Raw genomic sequence first — 27,850 nt, 5'->3', positions numbered from 1 at the left:
GGTATAGATTAGTTATTGGTATAGTGGTATTGTATATGTGGTACAATTATATATTTTAGGATGTTTTTAAACATTATATCTATTTTTATTTTTTTTGTTTTTTTTTTTATTATAAAATATGCAATTTTGCAATAAAATAAAGTACATCCAGTCTTGCTCATTTCTCAATAATACTGAGTCTAAACATGACTGCTTACATTATAAAAAAAAATACAAGAAAATGAACATGTTGGTAAAAGATTTACTGGAAATGTATTTTCGTATCCTAAATGAATAAATCAGGAATTAATTAAATCTACGGTATTGAAGCGTTTTTTGTGGCAGAAAATGTAGTAAATACACTGAATAACTGTCGATCTCAGTCTTTCTGCTAACACTATGCAGTTTGTGTCAAACTTTTTTTTTGGGAGAAGTTGAAAGTGTAAATGCACAAATTTTATCAAATAAATGGAGCTTAACTGATTCGTTAATACCATTTCTTTCAGAATGTGTGATACATTAATGCAAAGTCTAAAGGTTTGGATATTGCCAGACACTTTATTCAATCATGTATTAAACACATACATAATAACTGATATATACTATTTAGGAAAACATTCTTTAAAAATGCTACATAATTTAGTACCTGCTTCAGAAATACTGATATCTTGTTCCTACATATTTGTTGATTTAATTTATTATTGTCTCAATATACAGATGAGACAAATTACAGGGATGCAGGGCAAAATGTAGACTCCTGAGATCAAAACTTGGAAATCTAACAAACAAATCATCGGTCAGAAATTAAATAAGAAACAAATGCACTCCTGATAATCTCCCATGACACAATTTGCTCGTTGCTGCAGTGAAGTGTTTGGGGGAATTTCACTTATATACTCTTTTTAATATGCAAAAGTAAAATCATGATAATGAGTGAAATGTTTGATGTAAATTTCAACGCACAAAAGAAACTCTGTGTACAACACTTTCCCAAATGTTTTTTTTTTTTCCCTTGAAGAACGAGTCATTATTTGTTTATGTGCCACTCCTGGTACATCCATGAAGAGCCTGATTCATAAAGTTCATAAATGGAAGCAAAACCGATAGAGCAGGGACAGATCTACAGTGTTTGTTTCATTCATTCAATTTCAAAACCAATGATTTTTCATTTAATATTTTTTAGGATGATGCCCTTTATGGTTTGTCCCTTTTTAATTTTGCCCATTTTGTGAATGGTTCAATAATTTATGTATTAATATGACGAAGAGAGTGGTTTTTCTTTTTTAGGTGACTGGGAATGTTAAGTACTCTTTGTTCACAGTGAAATAGAGGCATATTATGGGATAGTATTATGTTGCATCTCATTCTAAAGAAGATTTAAGACAATAGGGTGGAAACAATAAAGGGTGAGTACATTTGCTGGCATGGTTTAGGTCTACATGTCCCTTAGAAGAAGAAAAAAATCATGCCAATAACTCTTCTGAGTGATGAACTTGATCCTATAATGAAACATTTCTACCCTAATGGGAGTGGTCTCTTTCAGTTTGACTCCTTTAATACTTTAAGTGAATAAATGGTGCAGTACTTAAGTGTGATGGAATTTTATTTGAGAATAGGATCTTTACCCAAGCTAATAAGTGAAGTCAAACCATTACATTGATAAACAATATAATACATTTTTCTCATCAGGGTTTCTGTGCCAGGAGTGTGCTCAGTTTGATTTTCCCATCCATCGATGCTGTAAGGCAGGTTCCACAGTCCACAGCTGAACACCAGTCCACCGTTACCACCGGAGCTTTATGTCCTCCCAAAGACAACACGCTCTCCAGACCTGCATCTCCCTTATTCAGCTTAACACACAAACACAGGATTATGTCAAAATATAACCCATACACACAATGCACAATATTTATTCTTTTTTAAATAACGTAATAAAATTAATTAAAGTAATATTCATTTTCAGGCAGAAATCTATAAAGACTGCTTTTCACACAAAAACACCAGTAAACATTATTGAATCTGTAGACTGGGTTACACTGACCTGTTACTGCACAATGTCTAAAGCTCTCTACAAACGAAAAATCAGTACTAAAATATTTTTACCAATGAATATAAAAATAATCAGAACAAATAATCAAATTGTAGTATTTCTATTAGTTATTATACTACAACTGGTTGTTTACTTATTTAATTCATAAAAGGAAAAAAACATTTTTCCCATAAACTTAGCTTGTGTTTCTTTTTTTCCATTCCAAAGTCCTCTTTCACATTATAAAAGTTGCTTCCATGGATAAATATAAATAAGTAGGTAGGTAGGAAGGTTAGTAAGTAAGTAAGTAAGTATGTAAGTAATAAAGCAAGTAGGAAGGGAAGTAGGTAAGTAAGTAAATGAGTAGGCAGACAGACAGACAGACAGACAGACAGACAGACAGACAGACAGACAGACAGACAGACAGACAGACAGACAGACAGACAGACAGTGTGTGTTTGTGTGTGTGTGTTCACCCGAAAGATGAGTCCTCCACTACTAGAGCAGGTGAGAACGTGCTGTCCCTCTGAATCAAAAGCGAAAAGTCGTCCACGAGCCACCTGGACCTGCTTATAGCCACTGTAGCCAGAGAGCACAAATGGTCCCACTGCATCCTGAGATAATAAGTACTCTGACTGTTTCACTCCAGAGCGATGGATGTTCCACTGGATGAACTAGAATTCAAAACACACAGACACATGCACAGACGTACTTTATTAACAACCCCGATTTCAAAAAAAGCTAAGATGCTATGTAAATGTAAACATATATTTTAAATAAAACCACATTTTATGCAAATGTATACATTTTGTCTACAAAATGTATCATTTTCAGGATGAAAAAAAAGGTCATTTTAAATTTAAGAACACGTCTCAGAATGTTGGGATAGGGCTGGTTTTTAAACACTTTTTACTTTTCCAGCCTTTGTTGCCAGACTCAACTTTTAAAAAGTGTTGTTCTATATGTTCTAATAAAATAAAATATAGGTTCATGAGATTTGCAAATCATTGCATGTGTCCCAACACATTAGGGTTGTAGATACTGTACTTTAAGAGAGAAGGAAAGTATTCTTTAAAAAAAAAAAAAGAAAAGAAAAAAAGAACACTAAACTATGTTTAAGCTGATAAAATCCTCGACAATAAATGTAACACATACACAAACACTTACCTTGCCGTCCTCTCCGATGCTGAACACTGTATTTTCATCATAGCTGAATTCAACACTGTACACTTCACCATCATGAGCCTTCCAACTCATAACACTTTCATACCTCTGCATATCTGCAGAAGGACAGAGGAAATGTGTGATGTAATGTGTAAAAATTTCCATCAACATAAAATAGAACCATTGCAATTAGGATTTATTTATTTTTTATGGAAAAGGGAACAACAATGAGATGGTGTGAAGTAGGGCTGCAGCTAACAATTATATTAGTCAATCCATTAATCGAATAATCGCATAAGAATTATTTCTTCTATATACACGAGAAAATAAGACAGGGCTCATTGCTGAATTTGCAATCTGTGAAAACTGAACCCATTTAGTGCTTTTAATGGCCATATTAAATCAAAATGCAAATACAAATATATAAATATTAAAAAATCTAATAAAAATAAAAAAAATCAATACCGAATGACAAAAGAAATTGCAGCATCTTCTATGTGGACGCGCATGTCCAGCACTGTTTTGTGTGTACGCCATGTTTATAAATTAAACCCCAGCGGTCTGGAGATTAGTGGGTGATGCAAAAGTGATAATGGTCCGTGAGGAAACAGTGCGCCGTGTGTAGATAAATAGACTAAAAAAAGCATCAAGGCAAATAATTTTCCTTGATGCTTTTTTGTATTCGAATTACTTTAGTTACTCAAGAAATCGTTTCAGCCCTTATGTGACGTTTAATAGCTGCATGTCCAAGTGGATTTATTTTCCAGGTAGGTACAATTTTAAACAGCCATCAAATAATAAATGATTATACCATGAACATACAATAATTGCACTTAGACTATAAATTAACCACCTTAAAGAATGAAAGAAAAAAAAACATATTACACAATAGATTTTACTTTAATTTTGACATTTTTCTAATTCTGTTATGCTAATAATAACTGAGAAATAATCTTACCAAACAGGCGTATGATACCATCAGCAGCTCCAGTTACCAGAAGATTCCCATTGTGGTTGAATGCAATGCAGTTTACAGCCACAGGCCCAGGCTCCAGTGCGAACTGCAGCTACAAACACAGGAAAAAAAAAAAAAAGGTAAAATCACACAATGTACAACAGACAAAATCTTATGTTCTATATAGCATAAAAAACGCTATAAAGGTATTATATGCGACTAAGGGTTTTTAAGACAGACAACTGAACACTCAAACATTATTATATACACATCACAATAACATACTATAAGAATAAAGGATCATAACACAACTTCCCTGAAACCGCACTATAAAATACTTGATGAGTGTGCAAAAGTGTGAATATCCTGCACAACATTTTATAATACCATGTTTACAACATGACACCAGTACACAGTCCGTTGTAGGGCAACACGATGAAGAATAATGGTAATAATCCGTGTATACCTGTTGTTTGACAGTTTTAGTGTCCCAGAGCAGCAGTTGTCCAGAAATGGGCTGTCCCAGACGGGGCACTGTTTCTGACATGCTGCCTGAACGAGGTGCAGGAGCTGCTGCTGAACACACAAATGATGTTCCACTGGGACTGCAGGCCAGCGATAGTATCCTATAACACAAAGATGTACAACATGCATTCAATAGAAATTAATACCACAGCAATGAAAATAAGCATATACATATATTTGTAGAAAACTATTGGGACTCATGACTTTTCTAGCCATATGTGGTTCTTCCCCAAACTGTTACCACAAAATTGTAGACACACAATTGTATAGTCTTTATTTAAAACTAAAGGACCCAAACCTGTTTGCTTAGATGGGTTGGAAGGTCTTTGAGTGGCAGGCTATAGAACTCTGACCTCAACCCTATTGAACACCTTAAAGATTAATTTAAAGGCTGACTGCACCCCAGGCCTCCTCCTCTTCATCAGCACCTGACTTGACTAATGCCCACAAACTAACATCTAGTAGAACATCTTTGCAGAAGAGAGGAAGCTATAATAATAGCCAATATAGACTATAGTGTTGATATGACGACTTTTTCTCTGATGAGATAATTATTTTGGTTTTTTTTGTAACGTAAACAGCTGCATGTTTTCTGCAATTAAAACGAAAAGGAGATAAAAAATGTTGTCTGCTTGATCTATGCCAGGTCTTACAGAAAAGTCCAATTACTTACCGTGGATGAGAGTCGTCCATTAACATCTCATAGAGATTTTTCTTAGCTTCTGTATCATACAGCCTGACTGTGCCAACCCCACTGCCCAACAACAGCTAGAGGGAAAACACAAATCGACTTTATTTATCACGGCCAAACCTGACAATTAAAAAGCAGAGATACAAACTGAACATAAAAAATAACATTAATCATCAAGTTATTAATGTGGCATAATAAATGGGCACATCGTACGCTGCTGCCTGCTGCACAAAATGTTTAATATTTAAAAATAAATCGTCATATTGCTATCGTAAGATAAAAAAAATTGTAAGTCAAACCTTTGTAACTCGGGGACCATCTGCATAACATTTGTGTAAAAAAAAAAAAAAAAAAAAAAAAAAAAAAAAACCCTAACCTTACCAATCAATATGTCCATATTTACACGTGAAGATTATATGCATACTTTTCCATTTAGTTTTTAAATAATCTGGTTTTATAATCGTTTATTAAAAGCCAGACATGTTAGTTCACTTATCACACATCACGATAAATGAGTCAGAATACTTTGCTGAGTCAGCATTCAGACCACAATTTATCAGGGTGAAGCATTGACCTTTGGGATTTTGAAAGGCCCCACATAAATTGAATGCATTAGTGTTAGTGCTGGTGAAGGCAAAAGTTATGTCTGAGGAGGCCGCACTGCTTTCATTTATTATCCCTGCACTCTTCCACTTTGCAGGAGCTCAGAGTGAATGATAAGAAATTAAAACATTTCTGCATGTTTCCTGCAGAAAAAAAGTATTAAGAGCACAGTCTCTCTATTACTTACACTGCCTACTGGGTTATACAATCCTCAAGATGAATAATTATTAAAAGCAGGGTATTTAAGTATTTAAAGGATACATACAGAATGTAACAGGTTTATTAATACAGTAATCTCCCGTTTATCGAGGTGGTTATGGTCCAGAACCGGCGGCGATAAACGCAAAACCGTGATAAACGTATGTCACCCAGAAAATGCTTTTTTAAATACTTTAAGCCGTAAATCATCCTCCCACACACTTTGCAAGAATATAGAAAGATGAGTTTTGTGTAAATTTGAAAAAAACCCGGTACACTGTATCACATATATAATGAGTGCATGTACTGCACAGTATTAACATTTTAATTCATTATATAATTAATAATTATAATTTTATTAATAAATGTTATTATTTCAACATAAAACTCTATAAGAACAGTTCCCTATAAGTGTTTTGGTCTATCGTGCTATCCACAAAAATAACACAAAAGTGCTTTGAGTCTTTATCAAAGAAAAAAATAATCAACACTGGCTCACTAGGCTGCAAACTTACAATACAATCAGATTAGAATTCTACTGAGAGGAATTAAAGCATAAAATGACATAGAACAGGGAAAATATGTGCATTTAAGATTTAATTTTATTAAACAAATGATTGAACCAGTCACCGCTGACTTTCATCACTAATGCTCAATTGTAAAAAGAAAGAATGTGTATTTCTCACCAGTCTGTCTGGTTTTGTTGCCCATTCCAGTGAAAGAAGAGGAGATTTGGACATAATGGTGGCTTTGGTCTGCAAAATTGGGTTAAAGGACCAAACTTTTACAACGCCATCCACATCCAAACTTGCCACTTTTCTACCCGAACTGTCCACCCTGGTCAAATAAATAATAGATAGTAATGGTTTTAGAGGCACTAACAATAGTGTTAGAAGCTACACTGAACAGACAATTATAAAAAAATATACAGACAATTAGGCATGTTCAACAGCAACATACTGGCACTTCGAAATATAATTTGGCACGTGTGGTCCGATCCAAGAGATGAGCTCCTGTAGCTAAAATTGCTTGTTAATGATGGACGGGTCAGAACCTTTTTGGCAGCAAAAAGGGGGGACCAACACAATATTAGGCAGGTGGTCATAATGTTATGCCTGGTTGGTGTATATAGTGCTAGTATGTTAACAAGGATATTACTTATTAGTCATAATCCTCTATATATAAGTTCAATCATGATCATGACATTAGTTGTTGTACCAAAGACTCCGTAATGGTTAGGAATGAATGGGAGATTATTGAGAGATGTTGTGATTCAGAATGTACCCGAATAATAAACATTTAACTTGGGTATATCCTGTATTCAAATGTAAATTTGCAGCGAAGATTGTAGTCAAATACTGGTTGCATACCAAATCTGTGCATTTTAAGTAGCAAGAAATGCTATTTGCCCCTATAATTGTTAGTCGTACTGTATAAGGTTGCATGTAGGTTCTAACACTACAAGATGCGGAAAAGTTTAAGGTGGTTTGTGTGTATTTATAGTACACCCATGCAAGGTACGGGGTGGGAATATCAATCATCAGTTATTAATCAGCCTAATGTTCTACCACTATAATATGTGAAACAGACATTCGCAAATGTTTTGATCTCCACCTACTTGCAATGCATGATGGACGAATGATGCTCTCCATACTCCTCCTGACTAAGTTTGATGAATGGTTGTTCAGCCCCAGACCCGCCTCCTTCACTGCTAGCCTGAGCCTGATTGGTCGCCGAGTCAGTTGTGTCGCACTGGCCCTCGATTTGACCTTCGCCCTCGGAAATCTCAATTTTCTTTTCAGAACTCTGTGAGAAAATAAGAAAATACACACAAGTTTAGATTTTGATTTCTAAACTAGTTTAAGCCGTACTATTTGTTCACATAGTATACATTATCATTCCTACAGCCTAATTTAGAGATGTATATACAGCAAGAGAATAATAATGGACCTGTGCTACTTGTTTAGAGAAAAGCTCTTTTCTCTCTTTCTCATGATACATCTGCCGCTTTTGCCTTCCACCTGTATCTGCCGATGTAGCAGCACCAGAGAGCATCTTGAACTCTTTCGAGATTGTAGGGTCCTTTATCTTCTACAGAAAAGACAGAATTTAAGCATCTCAACCCTAAATATAGCTCAAATTAAAAAAAAATCCAAAAACAAAAAATAAGTAATAAGGTACAATAATAATAATAATAATATTAATAATAACCTAAAATTTACAACCATTTAAAGACCTTCAGTGCAAAAGTGTTGAAGAAAACAACCAGAGGACCAATCAGGAGTTTTTGCATCTCCTCAAAAATTAAACCTGACTGGCTGAAGTTTCCTTCCTCCCGAGCGCGGCCTGTGTGGGGGAGGAACTTGCTGCCCCCTGAGATGTTCGCACTGGGGCTCTTCTGCCCTGAGGCAAAAAGGAGAAGAAATTCCTTGATGGAGTGGTAGGGTTTGCGACACGCTGGCTCGACACCAAATCCCTGCGACAAAACACACATGCACGCCTCATTCTCCTCCTCCGTCCTTAAAGTCTATAAGTAAATCACTTTTGGAGGAATCTGAATGAAAACATCACACACACATAACCGCAAAAAAAAAACTCATAAAAAAAAAAAAAACTCATGGGGAAAAAATAAGGCCTACGCGGAATTAATGCTAAATGGTTCGGCTTATGACCTCAGAAAAACTTTATAATAAAGAAGAAATAAGACTGTATCACATTTACCATAATTGTGGGCTTTTTCCTATATGTGAGTGCTTAGTAGTGAAATTAAAAAACAGTATGCCTCCTAAGTTACCAACTATGAATGGTCTCTATTGTTTCTATATACAAACAAGCACATGGATATAATATAATAACACAGAAAATCAATCTTGGAGCCGTCTACATATTAATCTGAGATTATGGATTTACAGGAGCTTTTGCTTGTTGCTTAGAATGTAATCCAAAAAAACTCCACAAACCAAAACAGCACAAGAAAAAAAATTATCAGGAATTTTTATTCCTTGTTAAAATTCTGTTTGCACTACAGCAGGCTCTAAAACACTGAGTCCACTAGCAAAGCCTGCTGATTTGAATCAGTTATCCAAAAAACTAATACACATCTATACAAGCAATATAATGCATTTAAACTGACTATAATCCTTCTGTGGTTTTATTAACAGTTTTAACAATCAATCTTTATTTATTTTAAAAATATATCCTATAATTACTGGTATTTACCAGGCTATACATCATACTTAGAATAATACATTTAGGTTTTATTAAATGGAGTCTAAATTGATTAAAATATTGATTTGAAAAAAATTTGGTTTTGTAGCTCTCATTTATATTGACATATTGCCTATTTTGACAAGCTACATTCATTAAATAAATCAATACTGTAGACACTCCACAAAAAAACTGAATTTTGATGAAGTAAATATTTCTGTTAGAAAAAAGTTGAAAGGAGTATTTAGTGTCAGCACTTAAAAAAAAACACATCAGTAACATGGCAAACTAATTTTTTAAATCCTTATTAAGCATAATATTTCACAGAAATAATCTACATGCTTGGTGGAGTGTCTCGGTTTCTAGTGGAGTAAAAATAGCTTGTGCTTTATCATCTAAAACTCGACCATGCTGTCAGAGTTAAAGGTTTTATTTTAAAATAGTGTTAGCATTCTATTTACATTTAAAATAAAGAGACAACATTTTTGGGATTTAAATCAATGAACCATGATGTAATCATGTTCAAACGGTAACTGATTCAATCACGACGCTTCTTGTTAGCAGACTCAAAACAGTATCCTTCAGTTAAAAACACTGTTGCAATGCAACTGTAGATTCGGTTCCAAAAGTCGGCCCTCACAGCTCTGTGTCTCCGAGTCGGTCCATGTGCTGGACGTAAGCAGGGAGTTTGTGATGCAACATTTCCTCTTCTTTCCTGGGCTTTGATTCTCCTTGAAGTGCAAATAACTGGGGAAAATAAAATAGCAGCATCAGCATAAATGTCAATTTTTCAATCTACCACAGGTCAATGAACGAAACATCAGTCATTGAAAAAACAGGTGGGCACAAACATATGCTGTTTAACGTTTGTTCTGAAACACAAATATCATGACTAATGCAAAAAAATGATAATAAAGGGCTTTGGTGTTCCAATACTTTTGTGCATTTACTTTAAAAACTGAGAGAAATAAATTAATAAAAAGCTTTACCACTTGGCGCAGTTGTTCATTCTCCTCCTGAATGTTGGTGGTTCTCTGAACTTCAGCATCAAAACTCAAAAGCACAGGCAGAGGTGATCTTATTAAGGAAAGTCACGTCACATCATCGCACTGCTAAGTGGAAGGTTTGCCGATTGTTTATGAAGCGTTTCGTTTTTTAGTTAGAAAAGTATGGATTCATATTTCAGAATAAAGTTGATTGTTCAACTGCAACTAAGTGTCCCTACGTTTTTCATTTTCTTGAATGATTATTTTAAATCAGAAGATTTATTGTATATTTTCTATATATTCATTTGATTTCTTACGTTTGCTTCTCATTTGAATTTTATTTTAAAAACACAGGATTTTATATGAAAGCTACAGAAGATTGCTTTATACTAATAATTATTGTGTACAATTTTCAATCATTTGGAGGAGAAAAAGAAAAAAAAAACGTTTTCAGGTACAATGTATAACAAACGTATAACTAACGTATAAGAGGCTAATGGATTTCAAGGGAATGGTCTCAAAAAAAAAAAAAAAAAAGAGATTATACTCTTATTCCACAGACCCAAGCTACATTTTTATTATAAAAAGCATCACTAGGACCAACCTGCTTTCCCTCCAGGATCTGTAACCATTACATGACAGGAAACAGACGAAAATAATCATAAGGGACTCTCGCACAAAATAAGGACTGCCACACTTTAAAATAGCATTTTCCCAGCAGCCAGAAAGATTGGAAACGGGTTCCCATAACCCAAATCTACACGGGATTTTTTTTACCACTACACAACCTTTATTACGTCTACTTTGTGCAATATCATACCCCTGTGCAATATTCTACTGTACTTTCTTCACTTAAATGTCACTTTCTCATGGGCCATAGTGTACTGTTTTCTAAAACTGGTCATCTAGTTATGTTTAATCCAGTATCATATTAGTCCATGTCTTGTTTAGTCCAGCACTGCTGTGATACACTGCCTGTATGATAAATGTTGGTTTGATTTAAACCAAAACCCTGCCATACTTGGCCAATAAAGCTGATTCTGATAATACGATTTTTATCTTAATCTTAGTTACTAAAGATCACCTAGAAGATCCATCCTTAAAATGTGCTTGAGCAAAGTAAAGAAAGGATATGCATACACCGGAAAAGAACACTGAGAAAATTATGGAGGGAAACGAGAAATGTGTCGGCCCACTGGCGGGAAAAATATGGAGAGAAGCTCGGATTTTGCTCCGGTGCTGAGATGAATGGGAGAATAAACCAATCACGCCATTCTGCTTGGCCCTGTAGATCGAGAGCCTGCTTCTGAAAAAACTCATGAGTCTTCTCCAGGTTCTTTGTCTGAGTAAGAGGAAAGGAAAGAGGAAAGATAAAAAGAAACCACAGAATACTACTACTACTACTACTACTACTAATTATAGTTAAAATCATAAAATGTATTATTGTTTTAATTATTATGCACCAATCAGACGTAACATTATGACCTCCTGCATAATATTGTGTTGGTCCCCCTTTTGCTGTTAAAACAGTCCTGACCTGTTGAGCATCAACAGCATTAACTTCTTCAGCAATTTGAGCTACAGGAGCTCGCCTGTTGAATCGGACAACACGCCTTCACTTCCCACATGCATCAATGAGCCTCGGCCGCTCATGACCCTGTCGCCGGTTCATCACTGTTCCTTCCTTGGAGCATTTTTGATAGATACTGAATACTGCAGACCAGGAACACCTCACAAGAGCTGCAGTTTTGGAGATGCTCTGACCCAATCATCTAGACATCACAATTTGGTCCTTGTCAAACTCGCTCAAATCCTTACGCTTGCCCATTTTTCCTGGTTCTAACACATCAAATTTGAGGACAAAATGTTCACTTGCTGCCCAAATATATTCACACACTAACAGGTGCCATGATGAGATAATCAGTGCTATTCACTATACACCAGGTCAAATATTACTCCAGTAAAAGTGTCCCTTTAAACTTAAGTAATTTGCCTTCAAATGTACTTAAGTATCCAAAGTACTATGATTTATTATGGCTATAATGATCCTATTATTATTTTTGTCACAAGACTCTTTGGTTATTCAACTCAGTTTATGTGGATAGACTCTAATGTTACTCTTAGCAACACCAATCTATTAATAGAGTAATCAAATAAGGCCACGGGTGCTGTGGCAAGTCAGAGTCAGGATTTTCTTTCATCATTTATTCCTCTCAAAATGTTCTGCTTGCTGTTGAACTGATGCTAAACAGTATGTTGGTGTATGTCTAATAGTTTCCACTGACATTCACTTAAATGGACACTTTGTGTATGTTTATGTTAAGTAGCAGTCAAGAGCTGGTAAGTTAATAAAGCTTCAGCTTGTGTCAGTCAGTTAATACTCATCATAGAACGTAATATGAAAATAGTCTGAAACTCTTGAAAGAAAATAGTCGCCCACCTGAACAGTGTGCACGAGGTAGTAGCGGAACAGGCTTGTCCTCAGTTTAATAACAGTGGGTCTGTAAACATCCTCCAAACGACTGAAGAGTCTGTGATCCAGGTAGCCCCAATATTCCTTCAGCCCAGCCAGATCATAGTTCTGAATGAACTGCAGAAGCTGCTCGATTATTTTATCCACCTGGGTTGTAGCATGTAAAAGTATACACGTGACTTTTTACTTCTGCACTGCACCACACATGGAGAAATGTATGAGAAACGTCCACCTGTGGCATCAGCGTGGTGCATTCATGTATAGATCAATATATTACCACCAGAATCATTAAGAACGGACATTTTATTCTCAGCTGCTTTGTGTTACTTACTCGAAAGCCTTTCTCTTTGTCCGCTTTGATGTCAGTGTCCAGATGCTTGAGAGTGCTTGTAAATCCACGGTATATTAAATATTCACGCACCAGATCGTCTGTCCTCTCCACAGCTGATGCCATCCTTACATCTGCAGCAAATAAGAAATATATTAGTTGTTTGTGGAATGATTTCGGTGATTTAGACACTGGTTGTTCCACATCGGGCTTTTTAACAAGCACAACACCACACAATATTTTCTGCTCTTTTAATACCACAGGGTTGTTCTCATGTCTGATTAGTCAGAACGTGTTTTCTTTTCTGTAACAGCAGCCCTGGCTTTAGTTTAATCTGCTAAGTGTATATTAATGCTCTCGTTCTAACATGTTTCTATAGTAACAACTCATAAAAAGGGATAGTATTGTGGACAATCATAATCCAAGACATAGTAAACAGATTTTGTGTATGTTGATATGATGATATCAAAGGTTCTTTATTATTTAGAGAAGAAGTCTCCAATGTCACTACTTTTTATATTCTTATACCATTGTCTTGAAAACATGATAATATGCCCTTTTGTTTTTGTGTAAAAAATATATAAAGGCTGGTGAAGGAATGGCATTATAGGAATTTGTCTTGTGAATGATTCACATCATTAAATGCAATCAAATTAATAATTGATGTCATTTGTTGATAAATCAACAGAAAAAAAAAAATAATAATCTACATTTTGTTGGTTGCAGTAACTCGTGTCAAACATCACACCACCCCGTTGTTGCTTATTTTCCCATAACAGAGCATCCCATGTTGTTTTATACCTAGCAAGAAGCACAACATACGTTTTAATACTTCCAAACACATACGTCTAACTAAAATTTGTCAACAAACACAAACGCCTGCTGTTATACACTCTTTATTATAACTATACACTGTGGGGTTCCCTGGTTGCCTAGTGGTTAGGATGCGGCGCTCTCACCACTGCGGCCCGGGTTCGATCCCCGGTCAGGGAACCAACCCCAGCCACTTTCAGTGCCGGTCCCAAGCCGGGATAAATTGGGGAGGGTTGAGTGAGGAAGGGCATCCAGCGTAAAAACGTGCCAAATCAAACATGCGGCGTATCCGCCGTGGCGACCCCTAACGGGAGAAGCCGAAAGAAAGTTATTTTAACTATACACTGTAAAACAGGTTTCCCCAACATCTGGACTATGGAGCGGTACTGGGCAGTGGATAATTTGGTGTGGGGCAGAAACAACAATAATAAAAACTGTCATTTTTATTTTATTGACTGTCTGTGTGGATGTTTTATATTGATTAACACTTATGCCTTGACTCATTTCCTGCATCTGTTTCAGCCAAAGTTTTATTCTCTGGTTTAATAAATTACGACCACAAGACAACAACAAAACAAACATTGCACAGGACGAAGGACCAAATGACAAGATTATCAACAAAAAGGAAATCCCAAATGTTCTAGTAAGGGTTGGATTATGACTCTCTTTTTGTGTAATGGGGGATCAGGGATCTTAGTGATGATGCTTTATGAAGAGTTGAGTTACTTTTTCATTTATGTAATAATGAGTTATGAGGTTTCTCCAGGTTATTTGCTTCAGTGAGGATAAAAAGAAAGCACAAAAAAGTCTTAATAATAGTTCAAATATAATTTTATGAAAAATAATTTATTTAAAATCAAATAATAAATAGTAATACAATATTTAATAATGCAATTAAAAGGTTGGGGAACGCTGTAACAACTGGATGTATAACGGGAGCAGGTTAGCAAACCAGCTAAGCTCTTTACATCGTCATTCAAGCTCAACCATCGTACACATTATCCTTATATAAGCATTTTTATCCTTTATTACACATAATAAATCATATGGCGAGGCATTTTTTTTTATGAAATATCCTGGTTAATTGTCATAAACGAGCCTCTTACCGATACACAGCCAAGGAATGAAAAATCTCTTCCGGTTTCCTGTTTTCGTATCTCGTGCTGGTCATGTGATTCCGATTTTTTCGGTCAGCAGACCAGCGCGTGCATTTAAATTCCCGGATGAGGGCGGGCGATTGCTGTAGCTGTAGGAGAAAGGATGCTTCTGGAAAGCTTTATGTGGAAACTGTTACACAAACAGTGGCACGATTTTAACAAATGTTTAATACAAAAAAAGCAAACATCTTGTATAACTGCTTCCTATTTATCCATGTTGTTATATTATATCACTAAAAAGCAGTGGTGGACAGTAACATAGTTCATGAAATTTATTACTGTATTTAAGTAGTTTTCTTCACGTAGTTGGACTTTACTCAAGTAAACTTTAACTTCACTACATTTCAAAGTGGAATATTGTACTTTTTACTCGACTACATTTCGCAAAATCGGTCGTTCCTTTTTATTTATGGGGGGATAAAAACTAAACTGGTCAATCACGCAGCAAGCTACCAATCAGGGTAGTTGTTTTCTGCCGCTTGGCAGTGGCGGATTAAGGCATCGCGACATGGGCACACGCCCAGTGCAGGATCCTTCCATGTAAAAAAATAAATACAATTATATTATTATTATTTTTTGGGGGGTTACCACTTCTCATATAGATGAGGATATAGATGTTGTATGTACGTATCTTATGGCTACAATTAGCCAAGGAGTGGTTTGGTTCTTGTTTCTGAGAGTTTGATAAATTGTGCAGAATGACATGTAAATTTAATTGTGCAATAAATGTATTTAGGGTGACATTTATACATAAGATAGAGCTCGCAGAAATGTATCCACATTTGTGGACTTCTCTGAGAATATGTCTTACTCATCCAGTGACGGTAGTTGAAACAGAGATGAGCTTTTCAAAGCTTAAATGAATCAATGTGGGCGACATGGGTTCATGGTGTGGATCACCCAGGTCGTCTTTCAAGCTAGAACCACCCCTGGCACTTGGTGGTATCTACTTAGCATGAACATACAGTTCAGTGTCAGTTCAACATCGAGCAGAACATTTTGAGAGGAATAAATGTTGGAAGAAACTCCTGACTCTGACTCGCTACAGCACCCGTGGCCTTATTTTGCACGATTTCTTTTAAGTTGTTGAAAAGGAGGTTTTGTGCTTGTGATAATTTATTAAATAGCAATCAGTGTTGACCTCATATTTATCATTATATTAATAGATTAGTGTGCTAAGAGTAACATTTGAGTATTTTCACATAAACTGAGTTGATTGAGGAAAGAGTCTTGTGATAAAAAATGATAAGACATTATAGCCATAATAAATTATAGTACTAGGATACCTAAGTACATTTGAAAACAAATACTTTTGTACTTTTACTCAAGTGATAATTTGAAGGGAGCACTTTTACTTTTTCTGGAGTCATATGTTACATCCTGTATCTCTACTCTACACCTAGGCGTTCAATGAGGTCCTGCCTGAATCAATATACCTCTAAATATTGTCATTATGATGCCACAGCTTTAGAAACCATCAATATTATAGAAAAATGCAGTATAACAGAGTGCATCACAGTCATACAGTCTCATACAGCGAGAATTAATGCAATTACTAAACCCAATGAACACAACTCAGAAAGTTGCCTGCATACATCATCTCTAAGAGAAGCATCAATATTAACCTCATTAAAATTACTCATTTTTCACTTATTTTATTCCATGCATTATGTTTTTTTTCTCGTGTTATAAATTCAAGCAAACTGTGAGTTTTTTGTGCAAATTCTACAGGAAAGAAAACACAAAAGTATAAATGGTTCATGAAAAAGCTTTACAACTGTATTGAACTGTTTTGGCAGACTTTTCCTTGCAATGTCCAGCTATTCTTGATAAGTCCATCTTGTAAATGTACTTGTAAATATTTCTGCGACCAAATCTGTTTCTTCTTCTCTTCTAGCCATTGTGAAATTAAAAAAAAAGCTATTCAATCTACATGAATATATTGTACCTTGATGCACTCTCTGACCATCCAATGAAAGGACATGAAAATGGCAATGTTTTTGTATGCCTGCTAGATGGCCCCAGTGCCTTCAACTTGAAATTTGATTGGTTAAAGCAACAGCTTTAAGCAGCGTGTATTCTAATCTGTAGTCACGTGCACTGTTCATTCTGAAGGCTCAAGTCAGATATCTTTGAACCCGGCAACATGTAATTTGACGGCTGAAATGTGATTGGATAGAAACTCAAATGTAAACAGACACTAGGGTTGGGCTGCTCCTAGAAACAGCCCACCTGAGAGAAATGTTATGAAATGATGAGAATGGACTATTGGGAATAATTTTAAATATATTCATTGACTAAAATGTATTAAAAAGTAAGACAGTGAATCTGATAGAGTTTAGGCTGTCAGAGAAGGCCGTGCTGACATTGACGGCCCGCCACTGCTAATAAGACTTATTATATTCAATATCTGAATTCTGTTCATGGGATTTACAGACCAATGTTGTGCAGCACAAAAAATTAAAAGCACATTAAACTTGATTGTGTTACAGCACACTTTGCAAAGGTACAAAATAAACTTTATTATCCTTTTTTTTCTCTGCCACTAATACCTTTTTTTTTCTATTTGCCCTCTGCGACAGCCACTTCCACCTTCTTCTCAGCCCTTTTTCTACACTATTCAACTTAGACATCACTCTGCCCTCTCACCTCCATGCAAGATTCAGAACAAACACCTGCACACTAACTCAAATCTGCACTGTCAAGCCGCTGAGGTTTCTCTGAGGTCTACTTATGCAACATTTAACTTCTCAGTGCTAGATCAAGGGTCACACTTCACTTCAAGCAGAGGTCTCCTAATATCCTCAGTGATATTCAAAAATTGTCTGTTACAGTAGACTTGAAGCGGATCTTGGTTTTGAACTAATAAATATATTAAAATGAAGATTCATTTTTTCAAGTCGTAGTAAGAACAGTCAAGAATTGAATAAAGTAAGCCAACTCAGGTAGACATAAATGCACTGAATGCAAAAAAATTAATAAAAAAGACCTCGATCAGTGAACACAATGCATTAAAGAAACCAAGGAGTAAAAAACACATGTATACAGAAAGCACAAATCCATAGACACAACAATGTAAAACATTAAAGAAGTTATACACATGAATAAGGCAAACCTATCATGTGTTGTATGCATGTTAAACATGTAGCCTTTATCATTATTTTAACCATGAAATCATATGCACAGTTTCTACTGAGTCTCTGTATGCAGTCTTTCTTTTTCTGTTTTCAGTAGCCACTATGGTTGCTTAGCAATTTTCTTTTCCTTATTGCTCTCAAACACGTTCTTGTGCCATGCTCCTATTTGACTTCTGCTTGTGTTGTGGGGGCTGTCCAGCATTCCACTGGCACTGCTGTCTGTTGTGTTGATCCAAAGTAGCTCAGGGGCAACAACAGTCTCCCATGACACCCAGCTTCATTGTCCTGTTCTCCTTAAGGTCCTTAGGGCAGAACATCTTTTGACCGGGCACATGACTCATTAAATAGGGTGATGAGATGTCATGTCTGCTATTGATGAAGCTTCCCCACTGTGAACTTGATGGTCACTGCCTTCTATCTAGTGTTTGGTGTGTTTATTTGTAAGATTGATTGTTGCCTGAAGACAGAGATGACTAGTGTCAGATTTAGCATCAGAACATGAGGACCATTTCACATCTTATAAATGATCTTTTTTGGTCAGGTCCATAACTATAACAGTTATAGTTATATAATTGCATAATATCTATAATATTAATAACTAGCGGAAAGTACCCGTGCTTCGCTACGGAAGGCAGAACGCCAAGCAATATGGCAATAAGCAGTATGCACTGAGCAAGACTGGATGATTAGAGATCAGAACGTAACGTCAAAAAATAACGTACTACCCCTTTGTAGTACCGATACAGGGCAAACTACTTTAAAAATAATTTTTATCGTGCATCTAACATCTAATAAGAAACAATGTACTAAGTTTCATTAGGATCCGTAATGTTATTTCGAAGAATTTACAATGCGTGAGAAATCGCGTTTTCCGCGAGTTAGCCGTGATCCAGGGCGAATTTTTTAAAACCCTTTCTTAGTGAGCACCTAAGACCCAAGAGGAAGGTATGTTCCAAATTTCATTGCAATCCGTTTAGTGGTTTTTGAGATTTCGTGATGAGTGAGTGAGTGAGTCAGTGGTATTTGAGCTTTATATATATATAGATAATAATAGAAAATAAAACTAATATGTTAGTCTTATATACATTTTATGGAAATTAGGGAATATGCATTTTCTGTGTACACATTCAGCTTTCATCAACAAAACAGGGGGCATACAGCCTAAAATAGACAACATTTTGGGCTCACTTTCAGCAGCTGGTTCGATTCATTGTACAATCATGTTCTTGCTGCAATTAAATTTGATTAAAATATGTAGGGAGGAAGTAGATTGGCAACCAAATTGTAAAGACCTATCCTAAAATCTGAAGTATATGTGGTTCATTTAAATACTAAGCAGTGGATACTTCACTGCTCTAAAATGAAAGATGAGAATAGAACATTTTGTTATTGGAATAGCTGATGGGATCATCAGGGCATGTATAAGCAACGTAAGGAATGAGTTTATCTGTACCTTATGTATTTTCAATCAAAGTTCAGTGTTATTCAGTATTCAATAAAATAAACCCTTTGTATTTTGTATCTAATTCTTATATATTTCTTTAATTATCCGGAGTGCATTTTAAGAATAAATAAGGATTTTATCAATAATGAATATTTATCAATAACATAAACAAAAGCTGTGAGTTTTGCTGCAATCATTAGTTTTTAAATGTACGTAACTTGCAATAAAGAATTTTTTTTTTTTTAAGCACAATGTGCACCATGTAGCACAAGTATTGCATTTAATCTATACTATATGGCTAAATGTGTTTACTATTAAACATACATGGTTCTTCCCTAATATGGTGTTACAAATTTAGAGGCACACAGCTGTACAGGATGTCTTTGTATGCTGTTACATTACATTTCCTTTCACTGGAACTCAGAGGCCCAAACCTGTTTCAGTATGTTACACCCGGTACACAAACTCCACGAAGGCACGCACAAAGTCGGATTGGAACTACTTAAGTGGTCTGCACTGAACCCTGATCTTAATTCAAATGAACACATTTGAATGAACTCTAGAACGCTGACTGAAGCCCAGATTTTATAAGATGACCTCACAAAGGCAAAATCTCCACATCCGAAATCTCACCTTTAGGATGAACTGGAACAACGACTGGACCACAGATTTTATCATCTTTTTTTAAACAGATTTTAATACGAAGGAACTTGTGCACAAATCTCCACGACTGAAATCTCACCTTTGGGATGAATTGGAACACAGACTGCACCCCAGGCCTCCTCACTCTACACCAGTTCCTGACTTTGCTAACACCCTTTTGGCTAAATAAGCACAAATCTCCACAAGGACAAACCGAAATCTAGTGAAAAATCTCTCTCGAGGAGCGAAGGCTGTTATAATGGCAAACACACATCTGAAATCTCACCTTTGGCATGACCTGGAACGCAGACTGCACCCCAAACCTCCACACGCTACATCAGTACTTACATTACTTATTTACTTACTTACAATTTATTCAATGAATTTGTGTATTTATTTTATTGTTGTTTTATAATTATTGTTATTATTATTATTATTATTATTATTATTATTATTATTATTATTATTATTATTATTATTATTATTATTATTATTTGTCAGCCGAAATCATCTGTTTTGCGAGTTTTGTTGAACAATTCATTACTTACCTTTCAAAGTACAGTAACTAGGACTGATTTGGTGTATACTAAGTTAAAAGCTAATTAATATTTCTTCACATAACTGTTCACTATACATACAACAGTTATGGGACACCTGACTCTTCCAGCTATATGTGGTTCTTTCCCAAACTGTTACCACATAGCTGAAGGCACACAATTGTACCAGATGTTTTTGGATGCCATTTTCCATTAAACTGGGTGGTTGTAGCTGAGTGGTTAAGGCATTGGACTTTGGATCCAAAGTTCATATCCCAGCCTCGCCAATCTGGCACGGCTCTCAACCTCTGCTCATTTGTATGATTGAGATATCTATAAGTCACTTTGGATGAGGGCGTCTACCAAATGATGTAAATGTAAGACCCAAACCTGTAGAATGACAATGCCCCTGTGTGTAAAGCAAGCTTCATGAAGAGGTTTACATGGTTTTTACGGTTTACATGGGATCTTGAGTGGCCTGCTCTAAAGCTCTGGACTATAGGATGAATTAGAAATCTGACTGCACCCCCAATCTTCCAGACCCCTCATCAGTACCTGATATTACTAACACCCTTGTGCCTAAATGATCACAAATCTCCAGACATACAGTACACTCCAAAAATCTAGTTGAACACCTTTTGAAGAAGAGTGGAGCTTATTATACTGTATGAGCAAAGAGATCTAAATGTGGAATGTGAAGCTCAAAAGCTTAGGTGGCCACAAACAGACAAGGTGGGGAAGAGGAGATTGAGATGGTTTGGACATGTGCAGAGGAGGGACGTGGGGTATATCGGTAGGAGGATGCTGAGGATGGAGCCACCAGGAAGGATGAAAAGAGGAAGGCCAAGGAGAAGGTTTATGGATGTGGTGAGGGAAGACATGCAGGTAGTTGGGTCGAAGGAGACAGATGTAGAGGACAGGGGGTATGGAGACGGATAATCCGCTGTGGCGACCCCTAATGGGAGAAGCCGAAAGAAGAAGAAGAAGAAGAAGAAGAAGAAGAAGAAGAGTTACACGTAAAATTCTCTGCAACCTGTTGATGCAGGGTTTGGAATTTTTACCCGTCGGCGCTAGGACCCGGTGTGCTGCGCGCGACAGAGAAAAAAAACGAGCAAGTGTGCTCGCGCTCTAAAGCCGCTGCGAAGCGTCCATGCCAACAAGCGCTTCCAGGTTTCAAACGAGTGCCGACCACCACAAAGAGCGCAGGCTTCTGAATTTGATTTCTTTTTCCCAGAAGTGAAAAACCAACACTCGTTTTATTTCGGGTTGAAAAATGTATAATAAAAGGTCTCATCTCCAGGGCTATAGCGGCTAAAGGCACCTGCTCCTCAAGACTTCAGCCTTATTATTAGTGATATGTAAGTAAAGGCACGACACCCACGAACGCGTGTGTATTTTACACACACACATCCTATATTTCACAATATGATATATTTCATAATTATAATATTTCATTCATAAGGTTTTATTTAAGTTCCGTTTGTAACGCTTCCATCACGCTCTGTGCTGGGTGAGTCATAGCACCGAATCGGTTCTTTTTTTTGTTGCGTTTTTTTCCCAGACCGACTCTTTTGCGGTGAGTCGATTCGCACAGAATCATGGATTGAAAGTTGATTTCTAAGCTGCCTCTTTTATTTATTTGTATTCAACTACTATTGCTTTCAGCATGCTGTAACAACACCAATAATATATTATTATATATTATTTTGACATTGTGGTAACTCATAACTCATCAGAACGTTGATGGTTCAGCTCCCAGGACCATTAGGGGTATTAGTAGTGAAATGAATAGTAGTGGTGGGGAAGTGGGAGATCAGGGGTCCAGGCTCTGGGTTGCTGATCAGATGGTTGACGGTTCAAGTCCCAGCACTGCCACTGTTGGGCCCTTAAACAAGGCCCTTATAACCCTCTCTGCTCCAGGGGTGCTGTATTATGGCTGACCACATGTTCATGCAAAGAATTTATGCTGGGAATTTCACTGTGCTGTAATGTACATGTCACAAATAAATGCATCATTCATCGGTCACTGATTCAGTTTAAAACAAATACGCCAATATGTCAAACTTAAGGCCGTTGGGCCACTGCCTGCCTGCCGATCCATTATATCCGGAATATGAAGCAATTTCTAATATAATTGCCACAGGGCACTGCACAGTTTTTTCGCTTCATCCCTGAAATGATGCTGCTCAGATGCTTGGCAATATCTTTATAAGCAACTTTTCTCTGATTTGTAGATAAACAAAAACACACACTGGACAATCATCTCTAACTTCTGCTCATCTTTTCTCCATTCTAAAAGTTGCAGCACAGAACCCGAAGCCCGAACCTTAATGAACTGACAGCCAAAAAAAACGAAGCCCTGCATCATGCTCAGCCAAAAGTTCATAAGAGCAGAATGTACTTTTACTTACTTATTTTTTACACTTTATTCTGTATCCTTTTTGTCTTGTTTGGCCTTATTTCTTAGCCCCGGTATTTCATTTCTATGACGGACACACACACCCGTGGTTCATAGAGTTTCATGCACAAAAACGCAAATGATCGTCTTTAGTGTTTTGCATTTGTATCAAAATTCATTAATGAACTTGAAATCTAAGGGCATGAATTATTAAAATAAAACTTTGGATACTTCAGAAACCCTTTACTGTCTTATTATATTCATGGTATGTGCGGCTGTCGATCAAACAGGATTTTAAATGCAATATTAATGCGTTTCATTACACTACACGTATCTCCATGCACACGTTTTTTTTCTTGGATGTTCTTCAATGTTGGATTAGTGGCTTTAAGGGACTTAAAATCTTTCTAAACTCCTCACTAAACTGTAAGATATATGATTTAATAATGACATACGCTAGTAGTCTGTATGGTTTATTTACATATTAATGTAACACCTTTCTCAATGTGTTGAAATCTCCCTGACTGATCACGTGGATTGAGTAATGATTGAGTAATTCAAACATTCAAGGCTTTCAAAAGGTGTGTAAACTTTAATCATAACCAAATCTGTCCCCAAAATCATATATCACATATATCATATGTGTGATATGTTAATATGTTGGAAAAAAAAAAAAATTTCTGTCTTTTTACTATCGGCCTGCAAAATCGTCCTGGAAGTTTTTGATAAGCAAACGGTGCACACAGAGTCAGTTTGATTACATGTTAGGATTATGCAATCAAAAAAGAGTGAGAGAGTGACAATCATTTGGCAACAGGAAAGGATGTTCTAAGATTTTTCTTACTGCACCCATGTCAGTTTGTTCGCTCTGAACGGTGACTAGTGCAGTTCGAGTCATTTAAACGAGTCTGATCCGAAAGGATCAATTCAGTAGAGTGAGTCGTTACGGACATCGGTAGTGAGTCATAACAACCCCCTCCCTCCTTCCCACGCGCCACAGAGCGCTGTCCGTGAGCACCGGCTCGAGTTCATCACCACCGCTTTGGTTGCGTTGAGGCAACGAGATGATGTGAAGCCGTAGTTTTGCTGTAGTGGAAAGAAGTTTTCAGCGCTGATGCAGAAATATTACATTCCTGTGTTTCTGATTCATTTCCAGGATATTTCTATAGTCGTTCTGTTGTTGTTGTTGTTGTTCATTCATTGATTTACCTTCAGTAAGAACTTTATCCTGGTCAGGGCTGCAGAGGATCCAGACCAATCCTAAAAACACTGGACACAAGGTGGGGACACACGTGACGAAAGTTCAGGTCACACACACACACACACACACACACACACACACACACACACACACACACACACACACATGGTTCATGGACAATGTAGCTGTTTTGTGGAGGAATCTGGACAATAAAACATCATTTTTATCATCATCATCATCATCAACAGCAACAGCAGCAGCAACAATGACAATAATACTAAGTAATTATATTTGAAGTAGGAATATTTTGCATTGCAAATTGCAGTATATGTGTTTCTTTTTGTACAGAGCACATGTTCATTATTATACAAATCATTCTGTCCTTCAGACTCTATATTCCGAGTCTGAGAATTTTACACTGAGATTTCCACAGGGGGAACGTTTTTCTGGGCTCCTTTTTTTCATCACACCGGCACGTGGTTCACGCCTGTGAGGCTGCTCGATTTTCACGAACAGAGGTGTCTGAGATGTGGTCTTTCGTTAGTAGGTTATACTCCTTCGCTGTCGAATGTAACGCACGCAAGCAAAGCACATGAAAATGGAAAATAAGAAAAAGAGAAGATACGTTTGGTAGGTTTAAAATTTTGTGTATATTTAACAGTATATAAAATTAGTCGATTGTTCGATTTCTTTTTTTTTTGTAGATGGCTGATTTTATAAAAATGTTTTGTGACCTTTTCTGTTTAAAAAGTAACAAATCATGACAGATTTTGAAAATTGAAGACTAGTGCAATTAAAAAATTGCAGAAGCATAATAGGATCAAATTGCAGATTTGATCCTATAACCTTCCGATCCAGAGTCCAATCCCTTAACCAATGAGCTGCAATCTTCCTCAGTATGTACACAGTGCAAACTATACAATAAGTTTTTCTGGCCCCAGTTTGTTTGTGATGCAATTGCTTTAAGTAAGGATTTCACTTCCTGCAGCAGCAAGTTGCATAATTCTTGTGACATGAAAAGTAGTTTTGGTCACCTATCGTTTTCTACGTTTTTTTCCTAACGATTTGCTGCAGTTGTCAGAAACGGAACAGATGAAGAACATAGACCATTGATCTCCATTACACTAATTAATATTGGCCTGGTTCATAGGCTATAATTCTTCTGCCTCAGTGAATTTCCACAGGAAGTAACAATCCATAAGATGATGACAAATCGTAGCATGAAATTACAAGACTGCCTGATTAATGTGCAGCAGTTTACCATCTAATAAAGCTGTAGCGTTGTTTCGTACGATGGAACAGTGCAATCGTCTTCTTAATCCAGCTATTTCCTAATAGTAAATTCTGCTGGAAAGCATTAAAAAAACATGACGTATTACCGATTTATACGACCTTATATCCTGACATTTTATTCTGACCTTGTTGAAAGCTCTTTATATTTATTTCAACTATTACAATTCAGTCCATACTGTTATAAATACTAATGCTTTACTCATATACACTACATGAATAAAAGTGTTGGGACATCTGATATTTCCAGACATATGCAGTTTTCCCCCAAACTGTTAACACAAAGTTGGAGGCACACGATTGGTTTTGTAGTAGCATTATATTTATTCCTTCTACTTTAACAAGGAAACCTGAATCAGTTGTTCCAGCATGACACTGCCCCTGTGCACAAAGCTAAACAGTATTATTTTATAAAAATGCTTTAAAATTATATAACAAAAAGAAAAGACTATGGCACAATCTGACTAATCTTAGGCTACCGTAATTTCCGGACTATAAATATATATTCTATATACTATAAATATTATATATTCTACCCATATATAAGCCGCACCCACTGAATTTGACAAAGATTTTTATTTTGAACATAAATAAGCCGCCACTGTCTATAAGCCGCAGGTGTCTACATTGGAACTAATGAACTTTACACAGGCTTTAACGAAAGACAGTGTCTGTTACACGGTGTAACGGGTGAAATATGTTGTGGCTCCTTTAAGAGCAGAGCGGTATTTTGGGAATAGCCTGCCTCCGCATTTTCCCGGTATTACTGCACGTGTGCAAGACTGAGGAATATGTCCTTATTATTTTCTGATGCTCATTTCTAATTTTTTTTGACTAACCCGTAACGCTGTTGCCAAAAAAATTAAAAAAGCACGAGTTTTGGAAACCTGTTTGTGCTTATATGATTTCTGTTGTAACTGGAGTAAGTGAGCTCTCCCATGACCCAGACTCAACGCGTTACAACGGCTTGTATCTAAACAGTAGCCTACCAAGAAAGTCATTGTTCACTGTCTTCCTCCTTCTGTGGAAGTTTCTCCCGAAGCCGTGCAGCTCAGAACACAGGTGAGGTGCGTTTTTCCGTTCGGAAATTTCATTGGTCTAATGTTATGGGGTTCAGTTTTTTGGCTTGAAGTTTGTGAAACCGGGAAAAGCACAGGAAAAATCCATAAATTAGCCGCTTCGTTGTTTAAGCCTCAGGGTTCAAAACGTGGGAAAAAAAGTAGCTACTTACATTTTTTTTCTTTAAATAAATGAATCCGTAAATTGGTTTGAAAAATGTTGGCTTATTGGTTTCTTTAACAGAGCAAATAAAACATTCCTGTGTTGTTTTATTACATTTGTCTGTAATCTTCCCGAAACAGTCTAAAAGAAAAATACCAGCTTTAAACCAAACCACCATTACTGCTATTGAATTTACGCAAAATAAAATGTTCAGGGAGATACAATCACAGCCAATGTGAATTCATTGACAGAGAAAAATGGAAAGTGTCAAATATGGAGATGTAGGGCAGAGGGCAAGGCTGCAGTCACCTCCGGGTCACAATTAATCTTCTCATCAGAAAGACAGGGCTTTGCATGTGTACTATGCAGTCTGCTACAACACAGTCACCACTAAAACAGACCACACAAAATTAAGAAATGGGAAAAAACATTTACTGGATATTAGAAATCTGATGAAAGCTGAAACTAAAACATTAACGAAACAAAATCTTTCATTAAAGCAAAACAAAAGAGGTAATAAAAGACAAAATAAACACAGTCGAAGACAAGGTTGATAAGAAAAATGCACCGCAGTCTAAACACGAAGATATTATACACCAAAACACATAAAGTGTAAGCGTTTTTGATGAGAGCGAAGAAGAGAAGTGTTCTCTCTGAATTAAAAAAAAAGACACTATTGGTGGAAAATGTCAAACAATTTTCAAAACCTCAACCAGACACAAGAATCACAACACGCAATTTTCATCCCAGTTTTACTGTCGAAGATGAAAAGCACGTTTTTTTTGTACCGTGGCTTTGAGAGCAGCCAAATAATCAGCAATTTCATGATATGGCTGTTTCAGTGCTATTGTAAACAAAGGCAGCCAACATGTA

General features: G+C 36.4%; 2 protein-coding genes across 2 annotated transcripts in view; one reads left to right on the top strand and one right to left on the bottom strand.

Annotated features, from left to right (window-relative positions):
- Positions 1–517: 517 nt before the first annotated feature.
- Positions 518–15,134, bottom strand: wdr91 (WD repeat domain 91). The gene is made up of 16 exons (XM_083563480.1): positions 15,058–15,134; positions 13,142–13,272; positions 12,778–12,957; positions 11,473–11,679; positions 10,341–10,424; positions 9,992–10,098; positions 8,455–8,620; positions 8,095–8,235; positions 7,763–7,950; positions 6,831–6,981; positions 5,326–5,420; positions 4,594–4,753; positions 4,131–4,239; positions 3,176–3,288; positions 2,485–2,682; positions 518–1,829 (listed from the first exon to the last, which is right to left on the bottom strand). The coding sequence occupies exons 2-16, from the start codon at positions 13,262–13,264 to the stop codon at positions 1,665–1,667; spliced, it is 2,187 nt and encodes a 728-aa protein (XP_083419606.1). The 5' UTR covers positions 13,265–13,272; positions 15,058–15,134; the 3' UTR covers positions 518–1,664.
- A 6,808-nt stretch (positions 15,135–21,942) lies between these two features.
- Positions 21,943–27,850, top strand: part of rab27b (RAB27B, member RAS oncogene family) — a 48,838-nt gene continuing 42,930 nt past the window's right edge. The window contains exon 1 of the mRNA XM_083564206.1: positions 21,943–22,225. Coding sequence (XP_083420332.1) covers positions 22,224–22,225 — 2 coding nt within the window. The 5' untranslated portion in view covers positions 21,943–22,223. The remainder of the gene's footprint in view (positions 22,226–27,850) is intronic.

The sequence above is a fragment of the Silurus aristotelis genome (assembly GCF_946808225.1).
Source record: "Silurus aristotelis genome assembly, chromosome: 16".
NCBI classification, from domain to species: domain Eukaryota; kingdom Metazoa; phylum Chordata; class Actinopteri; order Siluriformes; family Siluridae; genus Silurus; species Silurus aristotelis.
The sequence above is the reverse complement of the archived record's forward strand: the minus strand, read 5'-3'. Positions and strand labels throughout refer to the sequence as shown.

Bases quoted from the DNA above. Each gene is read 5' to 3' on its own strand.
- wdr91 (XM_083563480.1), bottom strand. From the start codon at position 13,264: ATGGCATCAGCTGTGGAGAGGACAGACGATCTGGTGCGTGAATATTTA. The intron at 8,621-9,991 runs GTGAGGGCCGAC...GTTTTGTCGCAG, and splicing joins CGACTCGGAGACACAGAGCT to GGATTTGGTGTCGAGCCAGC. The intron at 4,240-4,593 runs GTATACACGGAT...CTGTGTTTGTAG, and splicing joins CTAAAACTGTCAAACAACAG to CTGCAGTTCGCACTGGAGCC.